This window comes from Furipterus horrens, unplaced genomic scaffold, assembly GCF_987537825.1.
Source record: "Furipterus horrens unplaced genomic scaffold, mFurHor1.1.pri manual_scaffold_8, whole genome shotgun sequence".
Classification (NCBI taxonomy): Eukaryota; Metazoa; Chordata; class Mammalia; order Chiroptera; family Furipteridae; genus Furipterus; species Furipterus horrens.
This window is the reverse complement of record NW_028327178.1, coordinates 76581863-76596080: the sequence shown is the minus strand read 5'-3', so window position 1 is coordinate 76596080 and position 14218 is coordinate 76581863. Positions and strand designations below refer to the sequence as shown.

The 14218-nt window shown below is 34.4% G+C and overlaps 1 protein-coding gene across 3 annotated transcripts; it reads right to left on the bottom strand.

Moving 5' to 3' along the window:
- Positions 1-324: 324 nt before the first annotated feature.
- On the bottom strand, positions 325-13919 carry FLRT3 (fibronectin leucine rich transmembrane protein 3). Of its 3 annotated transcripts, XM_090286032.1 has the most exons (3): positions 13686-13919; positions 5435-5636; positions 325-3871 (listed from the first exon to the last, which is right to left on the bottom strand). In XM_090286032.1, exon 3 carries the CDS (start codon positions 3826-3828, stop codon positions 1879-1881), a length of 1950 nt encoding a protein of 649 aa, XP_090142158.1. In that variant the 5' UTR covers positions 3829-3871; positions 5435-5636; positions 13686-13919; the 3' UTR covers positions 325-1878. The 3 variants fall into 3 exon arrangements, with proteins under 3 accessions (XP_090142158.1, XP_090142157.1, XP_090142159.1); XM_090286031.1 differs by lacking the exon at positions 5435-5636; XM_090286033.1 differs by lacking the exons at positions 5435-5636; positions 13686-13919 and adding an exon at positions 4875-4942.
- Positions 13920-14218: the final 299 nt, after the last annotated feature.

Here is a 14218-nt window from a genome sequence, read left to right as displayed (position 1 = left end):
TTTATAGATAAGTTAACTAACTTAAAAAGAATAAGTGGTTTGTTTTTAAGTACATACCTAGTAAGTGGTAGATCTGAAATTTCAGATCCTCTGATGCAAATCACAGCACCAAAGATCTATTTAAAAAATATTAGTTTTTCAAAGACCACCTTAAAAAGTGTCAATCAGGACAATGGGAACAGTGTATAAGGCTGAAAGGTCACAGAACCACTCCTGAAGTTTCCCAACAATAGAATAAATAAAATAAATAGTATTCCAACAGACTATTAGGAAATTAATTTATACATGAAACATTTAACTATTTAAAGTAAAATGATACACAAGTTCAAGATGTTGCTATTTTTTTATTTGTAGCCAACATTTATTTTTATGCCTAGAAAAATACATGGGGGTGCTTAGGCTAATGTGCTGGGCAAAGTGCTACTTTAGGGATAGTAACATAGTCCCGAAAAAGCAAGCACGATTATTTTGTACTTTTTTCTTGTTTTATTCAGCAATAAGACCATAATTTTTCATATTTACGGAGGTATGAAAAATTTGTCGAATTTTAAAAGCTGAACACATGTAGCGTTGGATCAAGGCACATACAAGACTGGCCAAAGGGCGTACAATGCACTTTGGTTTTTTGTTGGAAAAAATCATGGCAACTGAAAGTGATGTGGTTTTTAAACAAGTAATAGCTCACAATTCAGTAGGAAGCCTGAAAGTAATGTGACATTACAAGTTCATTATATAATATCTGAAAAACTGTGATAGTAATGGGCAGTAATCTTGATCATTGTTAAAGTAAATCGAACATTTATGTACAGTGTTAAAACATTTCACATAAACCAAATCTAAATTTGATTTCTAGTATTTTCTTTTAAATTCTCACTTATTTTATAGTACTACTTTCTCTGCATTGTTGAGGGGGATTTCTTACAGTTATGCTACCTTTTTTGAATAAGTGTAAGGTTTGTTTGACATCCTTTGTGATAAAAACATTATAAACACTAACAATAATGTCTTTAGAATTCACTTTTCAAAAATCAGGATGGCATAGGCAAAACCAAAATGTGATTCTGGTGTTTATGTTCACTATGCTATTCAAGTCTAAGATTTATGTTTTCCTAAGTACAGATTTCCCCCCTAACTTGGAAACATGCTTTCTTTGTTGTTTTTGTGAAGTCTTTTATTTCCAAAGCATTGCTAACAATGGTTTTAACAAGAGACCTCACACTCCTTTTAAGCCAGCTGATGTATTCAGTTCAGGAGGTATACTTACTTTCTTAAGGATATCTAATTTTCCTAGAGTAAAAATGGATATTTGCAGCAAGTTTGATATTGCCCATTACTTCACATATTTTGATTTATTGAATACCACTGGGATAATACAAATTAAGTAATTGGAACATTATTTCATAAATATTTTTTGAAATTTAATTTTTCTCATTCAGTTTTATTTTTTTTACATTTTATTAATACCAAAGTGAAAAATGATCTGTGCTTATACTACAAGGATCTCAATGTGAACGCAGTCCTGATTGTTCAACACAGCAAGAAAATTCACTTTCACAGTCAACAAGTCATCTTACTCAGTAGAACACAAAGTAAATGGTTTATAACTTCAATATTTGCAAGGAAAATACAGTACAAATTACTAAAAAATACTAAAATATAGAATTGTGTTCAGGCCTCTCCACTACATCAATCGCAGCAGTAACCTGAAATTTGAAACTTTTAATAAAAAGTTCTTAAATATAAATTATATGGCAAATGTACAGTACATTGCTTTTTTCAGTCTCTTTTTCCAGTGTTTTGCAGTAGAACAGGGTTCCTACCATCACCTCCCTTAGGTTTAAAAAAACCAAAACACAGTCTGCTGCGAGTCCTCCAGCATCATGAGTGTGAGTGATCTGAGTCTGGAATTCCACTGTCTCTGTAGCTTCGGTTACTACTGCTTTCACTGTGACTGTTTTTGTACAGATTCATTCCATTAGGAGGAAATATGGTGTGTATTACAAATTCCTCCTTTGAGATTGGTTCATTACTCATTGGTAACATCTGAAAAGAAGTCTCCCTGATTTCCAGAATGGAATTGTCCTTCTTAGTGCCAGCCTCTGCATAGTCATCCTTTCTTCGCCTTCCTTTGCTATATGCACAGTTCCTTGAGAAAAGTGATCTATTCCTATGGACATACCAGCACACTAAAGCAAGAAGGGCAATGGTCACCAGGGCCACAGCCCCACCAATAATGGCAGCCAATGGCAAATTGGGGGTTTTATAAGGTTCTTTCTCTTGCTCTCGATTAAGGGTGGTTGTAGGGTTGTACATTCGAAGTGGTGCTGTTTCAGTCTCAATACAAACAGGAGTGTCATCAAATAGGTAGAGGTTACTGGTTTCCATGGGAACCATGCAGACTCGATAGGGTGAATCAGGCTCCAGGGCTGTGACTAGGTATTCACTGCGTTCCCCTGTTACAATTGTTTCTGTTATAGATCCAAATGCTGGGCTATGGCCCAGTTTGAGCCAGCTGAGTCTTAAAGCAGTCATAGGTAGGACAAGTTTCCAAGAGATATGAATTGTGTCAGAGGTGACAGATTTCACAGTAATTATAATTGTTTTCCTTGCTGGACTCCCTGTGGTTCGCTGATCCTTAGTGAGCTTGGTGTTCTTAATGTCTGGCTGTTTGGTCACTGTAGCTGGCCACTGTCCTTGAGCAGGATACACTGTGTTGGGTATTGCAGTGGTTATCTGAATGGTGCTCACAACGTCACTGTCTTTACAATCAAACAGTTCTGCATTGAGGTCCTTGATAGCCATCCCCCGAACTTTTTCTGGGGCTTGGCACATGAGCCCACGCACATTGACCTTCACAGGTAGTGACTGTAACCAGTCACGTACCCATTTCATTTTGCACCCACAGTACCAAGGATTGTTGCGAAGAATCAGTTGGGTTATATTGTCCAAATCATCAAAGATACCCTGAGGTAAATTACTTAGGTTATTATTGGACATATCAAGTCGATACAGCTGCCTTAGATAAGAAAAAGCATTTGGGGGCACCCGATTGATGTGGTTATCCTGAAGATAAAGCTTCCTCAGGTTTGTACCTGGAAGGTTTATGGGGGCAGCAGTCAGGGAATTCCGCACCAGGGACAGTTCTGTTAAGTTGACTAGGTTGAAGAAAACTTTGTCACCTAAACCATGATTGTTCAACAGGTTTCCATCTAAAACCAGGCGTTTTAGGCTGGTGAGACCTTGAAGGGATGGCGACGAAATAGTGGATATGCGGTTATCATCCAAGCGTAGTTCTTCTATAGTCCTGGGCAAACCCCAGGGTATTGTGCTAAGGTGATTACGGGACAGGAAAAGCAGTCGGAGATAGTTGCTATCTCGAAATGCCCCTTCTTCGATGCTAACAGCAGAGACAGAGTTATCATCTAAATGCAATTCTTCCAGATAGGGAATTTTTGAAAGTGAATCATAAGTGATAGTCCTTATGTTGTTTTCTTGCAAGTGTAACTCTTTTACATACTTTGGTAGGTTGGTAGGAAATTCATCTAAACTGTTGTGGTATAGGTAAATTCTTTCTACTTTCAACAAGTTTTTCAAATCTGAAGGAATCCCAGCATTATTTATTTGGTTGTTCTGAAGGTAGAGAGTTGTAGCATCCTCCGGTATCCCTATTGGAATGGATGTCAGAAAGCGATCATTACAGTAAATGAAACCTGCATCACAGCGGCACACAGATGGGCAGGATTTAGCCATAACTGAAAGAGGTGCTGCCTGAAGGATCAGCCCAATTTTAGTCCCAATGAGGAAGATGCTCCAGGCTGGGTTGATCATGGTCAGCAGTGTTGAGGTCTTTACACAAGTTAGCTTCAGAGCCCTAATACGCAGTGAGTTAAAAAAAAAAAGAAAGAAAGAAAGAAAAAGCAATCAGATTAGCATACTTAAGATTCTATTCAAAATAGATGTGAAAATTAAAACACCTATAATCACTTTCAATATTTCAATATTTTGCATGCTTAGGGTTTTCTGCTACCTAACAAATAATGAACACGATCATAAAATTTCTTTACCTTAAATGCTTCTGCTATTAAATTAAGAAGTATCATGTCTCAAACCCATTTTATTTTGAAGTGTTAAATACAATTAAAATTTTATTTAATATTAAAAAACATTTTAATAATACTTGATATCAATTTTGTAGCCACTGACCAAGCTAATATTTAAATTTTTCTTAATATTCATAGTGAATTGACACATAAGAATATATTTATTATATTTAAAGACAATGTTATTGTTTTTAAAAACAAAAATTTATTTGTCCACTTTTCATTAACTTGACTGTACAGGTATAGAAATGTGTAGTAAAAAAATCTACTCTTTTACTATTCAGTAATAGCTACATACCTCTTGAGATCCTGAATCCCAGTAAAGCCAACTCTTTGGCTTTGATTATTGATGTTCTTTTTATTCTATTGTTATTATCATTAAACATTGTTAGATGGTTATTTCTAGTAAGAACATTCAGACGAAATCTTTTTTCATCTACTTTAGGGGAGGAATGAATTGCATAGCTAATACATCCAAATAATGAAATTTGATTTCATGTTAAACTAGTTCTTGCTTTTGTTCCCATTTTGTTATGTTTTATATCACATGATTTAATGGCTTTGTGCCATTATACTCTATCTCACAACATGTTTTCACAGTGCTTTTATCTTTTTCCAATTTTTAATCTCAATTATTATTCAACTTTCTCCATGGCTGGAGAATTACAGATTTATACTGATCTACTGTGTAATATAATTTCTTCTGCACTTTTAGGTGTTAATTAGCCTTTATAATTTCAGGTATGAAAATAGAAAACTTTAATATTTTCCTACCTTATTGAACGATGTGAATAAATTTTGCGTGAGTGAAAATCCAATGCGCATATATAATTTTTTTTTTTCCCTGGTGAGAGGCTGGGACTTATAAACTCTTGTTTAGTCCTTGGAAATATTCTTCACTGTTTATTCGAATAATCCTGTGACGCACACACCTCCAGATGAGGGTCACTGTTGTCAATGAACATTCCAGCTGTGGTTCAGCATTGTGGGCAAGCTCATTAAAGTGGGGACCAGAAACAATTCAGCTTCCTGTTACTATGTAGAACACATGGTTTCCTATGTATTTTTTTTTCTTTCTGATAGTTTCTGTGTGAAGGTTTCTTTTGTGTAGCTTAATTCCCTTAGTGGAAATTGCTTTCTTTGAAATTCTTATTGGCTCTTCCGTGCAATGTGGTCAGAAATAGTAACGTCAGATCCTCATGAAGAAAGCCATTCATGATGCTAAGGCCTGTGTAGTAATAGGTTTTATAGGCAGTTACCCCCCACCTTTATTCCCATCCAGGATTATCCAAGTATAAACTTTGTACAGTAGCTACATCCTGAGGTATGATTACCTGCTGTGAAATAGCTATTTCCAGCTTTTGCTTCTTACTGCTTTCTTAGAATATCTGGTGTAGTCACGTTATACAAGAACAGGTATTCTTTTTTAAGAGGTAAAGAAAACTGAATTCAAATATTCTTCGTGGGAAAAAAAGGAAGGACACTAGATTTCCTTTATATTTCTCTTCCTTAAAACACACTGAGTCTGAGCATCTCCTGTGAAAGTAAAAGGTTTTAATGAACTTCTAATAATGAACTTTGACATAGTAGAGAGATTTCCTAGAAATTTAACTTCAATTCTTTCTTTAAGCAAAGCATCTTTCATCACAGTAGTTGGTGAAAAGGGATAAGAGGACCTCTTTGTTTTGTACTGCCTATTTTACTACATAAAATAGGAGATTGTCACCAAACAGATAACGTCTGATAACTGATTATTAGTGTCACTTTGAATTAAACACAGAAGCAAAACTTCATTCTAGAAACAGTAAGCCCTCCCATGGCTTTTGAATTCAGGTCAGGCCAGTCTTTAAAAGTTCACTTTTAAATCTTAGATGTAAAATATAAAGTGTATAAAAAAGAGAAAACAATTATATGTCAAAGAGGTGAGCAAATACAGAACAGAGATTTTTGACAGAAATTCCACTATGACTTTTTAGACATTTTTGAACATGGTTTATGAAGTTATACAATCTGTGATGTAAAGATTTGAAAAGAGTTTGCTTTAGAAGCTTTTCTTTGGATATGGTCAGTTTCCCAAATGCAGAATGTGGACCCCACCACCTTCCTCCTTAGAGGACTGGTTGATGATCTTAAAGCTCTTGTTATGTGTTCTTGGCCAAAAGTCATCATTCGTTTTTCAGAAGAATATAACTTTAATTTTCTTTTAACAAACTGAATTTGAAAAATCTTTTTTAGAATGGAAAAGACACTATTCAATGTCTGTCCTTGTAATGACTATTAGGAAAGCATATGAAAACCTGAGAAGGCATTTCTCTCCCAATTTCCAGTAAATGTATATTTCATTTCTGAAGCTAGACTTAAGACTTGACCAAAGAGACCAGTAATTTTACTGATAGCTGCTTTGTCCATTATCTAATATACATGAAGATATTTTGGTGGTTGGAGAAAGTGGGTAGGATCAGTATCTGAACTTTAGGATTATCTGCTCAGGAGCTTACTGTATATGTAGGAAACATTAGGGTATTGTGGAAATATTTGACCCTGAAATTAAGGAAAAAAGCAGACGTAATTTGCTTCTCCTCCTGTAATTACCTGGCATCCAACAAAGATAGCATCTGTTCCAGAATTCAAACATTGCTAAATGTGAATGTTAAATAAGGCCAAAATTTGTGTTTCCAGTTGTTTTTGAAAACTTAGTTTCTACCAACACTATCAGAGACTACATTAACAAAAGGAAACTTAAGAAATAATTATAGATAAATTTAATTTATTATTTATGCAACTTGAAACAAAAGTAATAGTTAGCACTTGGATAAAATAGTCTCAAGTGGATATTGCAAAGTGCCCACAGAGGAAAGTTTAAATGATTTATTGTTTAGTGTAAAGTTTTACTGTGATGCCTTTAGGGCTTTGCTCATTATTGCTGAATTTTTATAGTGCATTTTTTTTTCTTGAAAACTGTTGCTTTCTCAGTATGTGAAAGTGGAAACCAAGCTGTTGAAATTATAATTAAAAAGTTACTTTGAAAAGTATTTGCTGTAAATGTTTTCTAAGCTTGAAAATTATTCAAAATATAAAATAACTTGGTTAATTTAAGCTTAGAAAACAATTGCTTTTGTTAATATGCATTAGAAACTAATTAAAAAACAATATAAAAATTGTGAGAACCTGCTTAAAATGTTACCAATAATCAGACATTTCTTGTAAGCCAGGACATACTCTCTGGTGAGAAGATGAATCTGATGGATGGGGATTTTAAAATTGTGGATTGTTCCTAGAGTCAGGTCAGCCAAGATTATGTCCAAGGTGATGTACCATGATAATCAGAGATAAAACTTGTATCTGAATATAAATATTACACCAAATCAAGCTCTAAGAGTGTGTGTACTGATTTTCATATTTTTAATTCAGAGAAAGGAAAAAATATCTAAATTTGTGTGAAAAGAATGTAAATTAATTAATCAATTATTTCTGTTTTACAATTCTGAAACTTCTTCCTCTTCTCTGTTTGATATGCACACTCATGGTTGCCATTAATACAATAGAGGCAATAATGTGGGATTAATGGAAGGCCTTAAACCTCATTAAATTATTGGGAAATGCCATTCTCTTCTCCCCTAAACTACCTTAAAATACAAGGCAAAAACATCAGGCAGGTTTCTCTGAAGAGAAGGATTCCCTTCCAGACATGAAAATTATCCGTCAGCAATCCTTACTCTCTTTACTGAAGATCAAAACAGTTTAATTCATGTTTGATTGTGTTTTATATTATACATCTTCTCCTGTCCTTTTCTATTTGAAACTCCAGTGCTAACCGTGTTTTTTGTTTTCATATTAATGGCTGTAATGATCTCTCCTTTCAAAACAAGCAATTCTGTCTCCATGCTTACACTTCCTTTTTTCTGAGCTAGCTCTACATATTCACACACATAGAGACATGTACTTGAATGTGAATGATGAAAAGAAAAATGACCCCCACTGGCATGGACACTGTGGCCAGGTTTCCACAACATCTACTTCAGAGCCTTGAAAGAGGCCATTACTTCTGAACAACAAAAACAACAACAACAAAGATCTTTTAGAACAATATTGCTAATGAGATAATTTGGGGAAAACCATAAACAGAGCCCTAGTTAAAGGAATGTTTTAAAATTATTTTTAATGGAATCATTACTTAAGTATATTGCATTTAAAATTGTAGCAAAAAAGAAAAACATAATCACTTCACTGGTAAACCAACATTTTAATAGGGATCCTTTCTATTAAGTTTCTTTTTATAAATAAAAATTGTGGAGTTTTTTTTAAAAATTGCATTTATAATGTAATGATCAAGTTTGTGAAAAACCTCCAATTTATTTTTATGATAAACCTAAGAAAGTATGTAAATATAAAAGCATCCTATTGTTTTTAGATATTTTAAGAAACCTAATATAATTTAAGAAGTTGTATCTGGATAGAAAACTGATACTTAAATAAAATCAAGAAGTTAAGGCAATCTACATGTTTATACGATTCCTTCTCTGCTTCTATGTTTTGAAGGTGGGAAACCTTGAGATGGGAAGGTACTTTCTTGTTTTGATCACTTAGATTAAGGTTATATCGTATATTAATATTGCTAACTCCCTAAATCCTTTATTTGCTACCTTTGACTTAGATTTTGATTTGAAAATTTTGCTCATTTAAAAAAATCTTTAAGTATAGCGTTTTCAGATTGCGGTTTCTTTTTAATGCTATGCCTCACATAATGGTTTCCTAACACTGATAACTTTAAAAAATATTAAATCTAAAAGAATTGCTTGTAGAACTTTTAATCCAAGTTAATTGCATTATTATTGAGTAAAACCTAGAGATTGTAGAAAAAAAAAAAACACATGCTTAATCAAATTTATTCAAGTGTGTGAATATTTCTAGGTAAACTGGAATTTATACAATTGTAATATAGAATTTTAGGAAAGTAACTTATTTATCAAGGCTTAAATTGCTGCTAGAAAAGGCACAACAAAATTATCAACCTGTGAATGCTAAGTCTTTGTAAGGACATGGTATTTCAAATAAACTACATATATGGTTAAACTGAAAAACTGGAGAACATCAGGTTAGTTGATGGTGACAGCAAAATGCCTTCTAAGCAGCCTGTCTGGTAGTTAAATTTTCCACGATCATCAGATTTCAGGAAAGTTCCAATTCTTTTGTTTAATGCCAGGCAAGAAGGACTTCTAACTCTCCTCTTGAGAGTCATGAAGTCTTAAGCGTTTGCTGAGAGGCAGAGAAGCAAGTGTGCCTTTTCATACTTGGATTTATCCAAACTTATTTTCTAGTCTGAGGAAGATTTTGTTTTATTTATGCAATATAGGGGATAAAATTTCAAAACAAAGGATTTTTATTTTCTCCCTTTATGTTACTGATTCTTTTTCCCAACAGGTTTCTGAAAAACGAATCAAATTCTGCTTCATTTATTTTGACTTGTAAAGTTAAATGTTGCATCCTTAAAAGAAAAAGGCAAGCTGGGATGTTATCTTTCATCATAGTGAATGCTGCTTCCTTTTATGATATTAAAGCCAGACTAAATAAATTGGAGAACCAGGACTTGTAAGATTGAATAAGGTATTAATTTAGAGAGTGGTAAAGGTGAGCAGTAGAGAGCTTGGGACAGGGGACATTCTTTAAGTATGCACTGACTTTGAGCAATTACAATGAAAACTATGCTCACTTTTATTAAACTGCAAATGTTTTTCCCATTGCCAACTTGAAACTCGCTTTTCAGTGTTGTGAGTACAATTTAGTTGAGGTGCTTAGAACTTCTAATATTCAAATTTCCATACATTATTACAACAAATATTTGAGTCTATGAGTGTGCCAAGCACTGTGCTGGGTGGTGAGAACATCCATGATCATAAAACACTTTGTTTTCTCATGTCAGAGTAGCATATTATTGATTTAAGCCAAATAAAGCGGGGGAAAAAATCAAAAATACATAAATTGATCAATCCAAAGTACAGTGGTACACTTTAAATATGGTGTTTAACCAAAAATGGGCTGTGGGTTTCTTTTTCAAAGTTGCCACGGTAACTTGTGCACATAAAAAGTGAAAGAATAAAGAACAAAAGCTGTCATTGTCTCATCAGTGTGAGAGCAATTTCTCCCTCCTCTTATTTAAGCAGACTAATACCTGGAGAGAGCTTTTTATACATCCCTGATATTTAATTCTGGGGTTAAGAATGAGATTATGCATATGTAAAACAAATGCAATTTTAGCTGGTGCTTAAATTAAATTTTGTTCCTTTTTCCTTAAAATCTGTTTTTGCTGGGCTTCTTGTCAATCTGAAACCTGCTTTTCTGTGCAATATAAACATGATTTTCAAAACTGCTGTTTGGTATGCCATTTTACCAAGTTTAGTGATGTTGATCTGCATTCTGAAACTGAAAAATGCTTTCTGAAATGTATAGTTCTGTTTTGGTTCTTAAGAGAAAGTTGTTTTTTTTTTCCAGAAAACATTCATAAACCATCTCTTCGTTGAAAATTGGTTTGTTGATTTGTAAGTTTTTGAAATGGTGGAGTGTTAGACGGAGTTGATAAAGAGCCCTTTTACGTTCTGAAGAGGAAAACGCAGTTTTGAGAATTAATATTGCTGAGAGATTTACTGTAGAGTTTTTGCCCGCTGGGGGGTGGTACACGCTACCAGAACACTGCTTTCAGAAACCGCAAGTCAGATGTGGGCTGCTGCCGGCCAGTTTTTCTCTGGTTTAATTACAACAAAGCCTCCCGTTGAGAACAGTGAAGGCCTCTGGGGCAAAAGGTGGGGGGTGGGAGGGATGGGGGATGAGGGGAAAAGGAGGGAAGAAGTTACAGCCTTTGAAAAATTTACTGAATCTTATTTCCTTCTTTGACTTCATTTATGGTGGTCTTCATTTGACTTTCAACAATTATTTATAATGCTATTACAATAAACTGGTTGAATAAGAGAATATTTGGGGGGCTTTCTACAGAATTTTTAAGTTAGTTCTGGGTCTTGCCATTAATCACATTCTTTGTGATGTAGCCCACCCACCTTTTAAAAGGGGAGGGAAGTTAAGATTCACTTAAATGGCAGTTTTAAACCAATTTTTAAAAAAATGACCGGATTTAATTCAATATTGGTATGAACATTGGCATATTAAAAATAAAGCAGGAAGAAAATATTTATACATTATTAATACAAGACAAGTTCTTTGCTGCTGATTTTTGTAGGGTTTAAGATTATTGAAAATAATCCAGAACGAGAAGGCAGCCTTAAATTGTATGGTCAAGAAAAGCACAGACAAATCTCTCTGCAGTGCACTTGCATGTTTAAAGCTGATAATTGTATTTTTCATCTGGGGACTGAGTGTTCGTTAGGGTCTTGTGTCCCCAGGCAGGAGATGTTGAACATAATTAGAGTTTCTATTTGATTGGGCAATATAGTCTGAAGAAGAAACTGGGGTAAAGATAATTAATAGCTTGCTAACAAAGTCTGACAGCCACAAGATTTCAACCATATTTATTTCACACCGCTTCATTTAGCTCTGAAAAAGTTTTGATAGAATTGATGGCTCCTTAATTAACACTTGAAAGCAAAAGAAACATACCTTCTATTTTGCTGCCACATTCAGTTATGACAATTTTTCTTACTGTGTTTCTTCTTTTTGTAAAAACTTTATTTGCCGCCCAATTATGTATTTCACAAATGTTAATGTTTAGGAAGTACTTATTTAATTGGGCATTTTAAACCTAACCATAATTGATTTAAAATTGGGAGGGAGGGGAACAGAGAAATGAAAAGCCTAGTTAATAAAAGATGGTTAGTATTATACAGGAACACAGTATTTATGAAATCATTATGTTTATTCATTCAATAATACATTTGCCAATCCTTTGACTTGATGTATTTTGGCAGTGGTCTATTTAAAAATAAATTAGATGTAACTCTTCTACTTAAATATACACAATCACATTTTTGTAACCTTGATTTTTATTTCAGGCTAATAAATATATGTATATATGTGTATGTATATATGTTGTGGGGGTACACACACATATATTTCCAAACTAAATGGCATATTTCTGATTTAATCTTATAGATTAACACCTGGCACATTAATATTGGTAGTAGTGGTAATATTACTATTTTGTGTTACTTTTAAGGGATGAAGTTATTTCTTAATTTATTTCAAAAGAGAAGTATCAGTTGTCTGTCACTTTGGGCAAGCATTAATGGTTCTATCTGAAAACAGACAAATTCATTCTTTATGTTTATGCTGGTCAGGATATTCTTATTCAGTTAGGGATAAAAGAAAGGCACCGATACAGCTGAAGCACTTTTCTAATGGCTTTATTAATGTTTTTTTCCTGCTAATGAAATGATATATATGCATTTAAGAGAAGATAGATTTATTAAGAAAATTTGAAATAGCTAATTACTAAAACTGTGCAAGAGTTTGGTTGTGTAATTGGCAAATATCTATGGTTTATTTTCTTTTCACTTCTAAATAAATAAATAATTGATTAGAAATCCTCCCGCCCCCAATGTCGAGAAAATACAGGCCTCTTGCACTCTTTACCTCAGTTCAACCATTTTGTCTCAGATCTAATTTACTGAAAAAAAAAAAAAATTAAAGAAGATACATTTTACTACTTTTTGAAAGCTTGTTGTATAAAAGTATTTTTTTTAATATATGAAGATTTTTCTATTGTAAGTTGCAAGTGAATGTGGATAGTCTGCATATTCCACTTGATGAGGGCTCTTATTCATTTTTTTTCCTGCTACCCAAACGCACTGCATACATCACACATAGCTTCCAGGCTCAGCATTGTTAGTTTTTCTGAGTAGACTTCGCCAATTACTATGCTAGTCACATACTACATTTGCCGAAGCAATGGATATTGGCATTCTATGAGAGAGGAGATATGGTTTGTAAGAGAGTCTCCTTCTCCTCTGAGCTGGATTAACTCATTGAGATTTGCAAGCCTAAAATGCTTGAAGTAGCTCTGGCAGGATAGCAGTGCAAGCTTAAAAATCTAGGTGTAGCTGTTAATCTTTCCACAGGCATTTAAGCTTCCACTAGTAGCTCAGCTAGCTGTGAGCAAGACGTATGCTTTTCATGTACTGCGTACTCATGGGCTGAGGGATTATTGATTTTCTTTCACAGTTTAAAAACAGCAATTGGTGATCATACCACACATACAGTACACACCAAGTTAGTAAGACCTTTCCCTTTTCTCTCTGTGGAAAAAAAAATCTGCCTTCTATTCTTTAATATTTAACATTTAACTTTCTAACCTAATGTTTCCATAAGGCTCTTTTTAAATAGCAACTACATGAGACAGAACATAGCCATTTACTTCTTTTTTTTTTTTTTTAAATGAAGGAAGGTTTTAAATAACTTCTTGCATTTGGCTATATAATCAAAATTTTCCTTGCAGTCTGGCATGCACACATATTGCTCGTACTGGTGACAGAGCAAACACTGGATTTGGATGCCTCATGGTACCAAGTCATTTCTTTCTAGAGAGAAAAATCGAGCAAACTTTCTGGGACAATCATAAGGAAAAACATGGGAAACACTTACCAGGAAGACGAGAAAAAGCAATTCCATATATACTGCCGCTATAGCTGTAATTCCACTGACTGTGAACTGGAGTAACAAACCTCCCCTTCTCTCGCTCCGCGTCCAGTCCACACAAAGCCTACGCCAGCTGCAGGCTGAGCTTGCCCCGCTTCGGATCCCTCCTACACTGAGGAGTGAGTGAGGGACAGCATTCCAGTTCACAGCACACAGCCCACCTCCAAGTCTGAAGTTAAAGCTTCACCTCGCAGTGGTTGAAGAAGGGGTGATGTCATAGATGGGCAGGACTTAGCCGAGATCTTGCTCTCTGAGGTAACTGGATAATCAGGCACATGGGCTTTGCAAACGCTAGAGGGAGTGAGAGAAGCCAAAATGAGGCGCTCAGCCTGCTCAGAAGCCATTTGGTTTGTAGGCAGCCCTTTGGAACCGCAACATTATCTAAAGTTGTATTCTAACAAGGTAGTGATAGCAAGCTTCTAAAAATACAGGCATGTTAGAAGGATATTTATAACATTACAATAGAAAAACAGATTTTT

What these genes read in the sequence shown, in the direction of transcription:
- FLRT3 (XM_090286032.1), bottom strand. Translation starts at nt 3,828, where the DNA reads ATGATCAACCCAGCCTGGAGCATCTTCCTCATTGGGACTAAAATTGGG.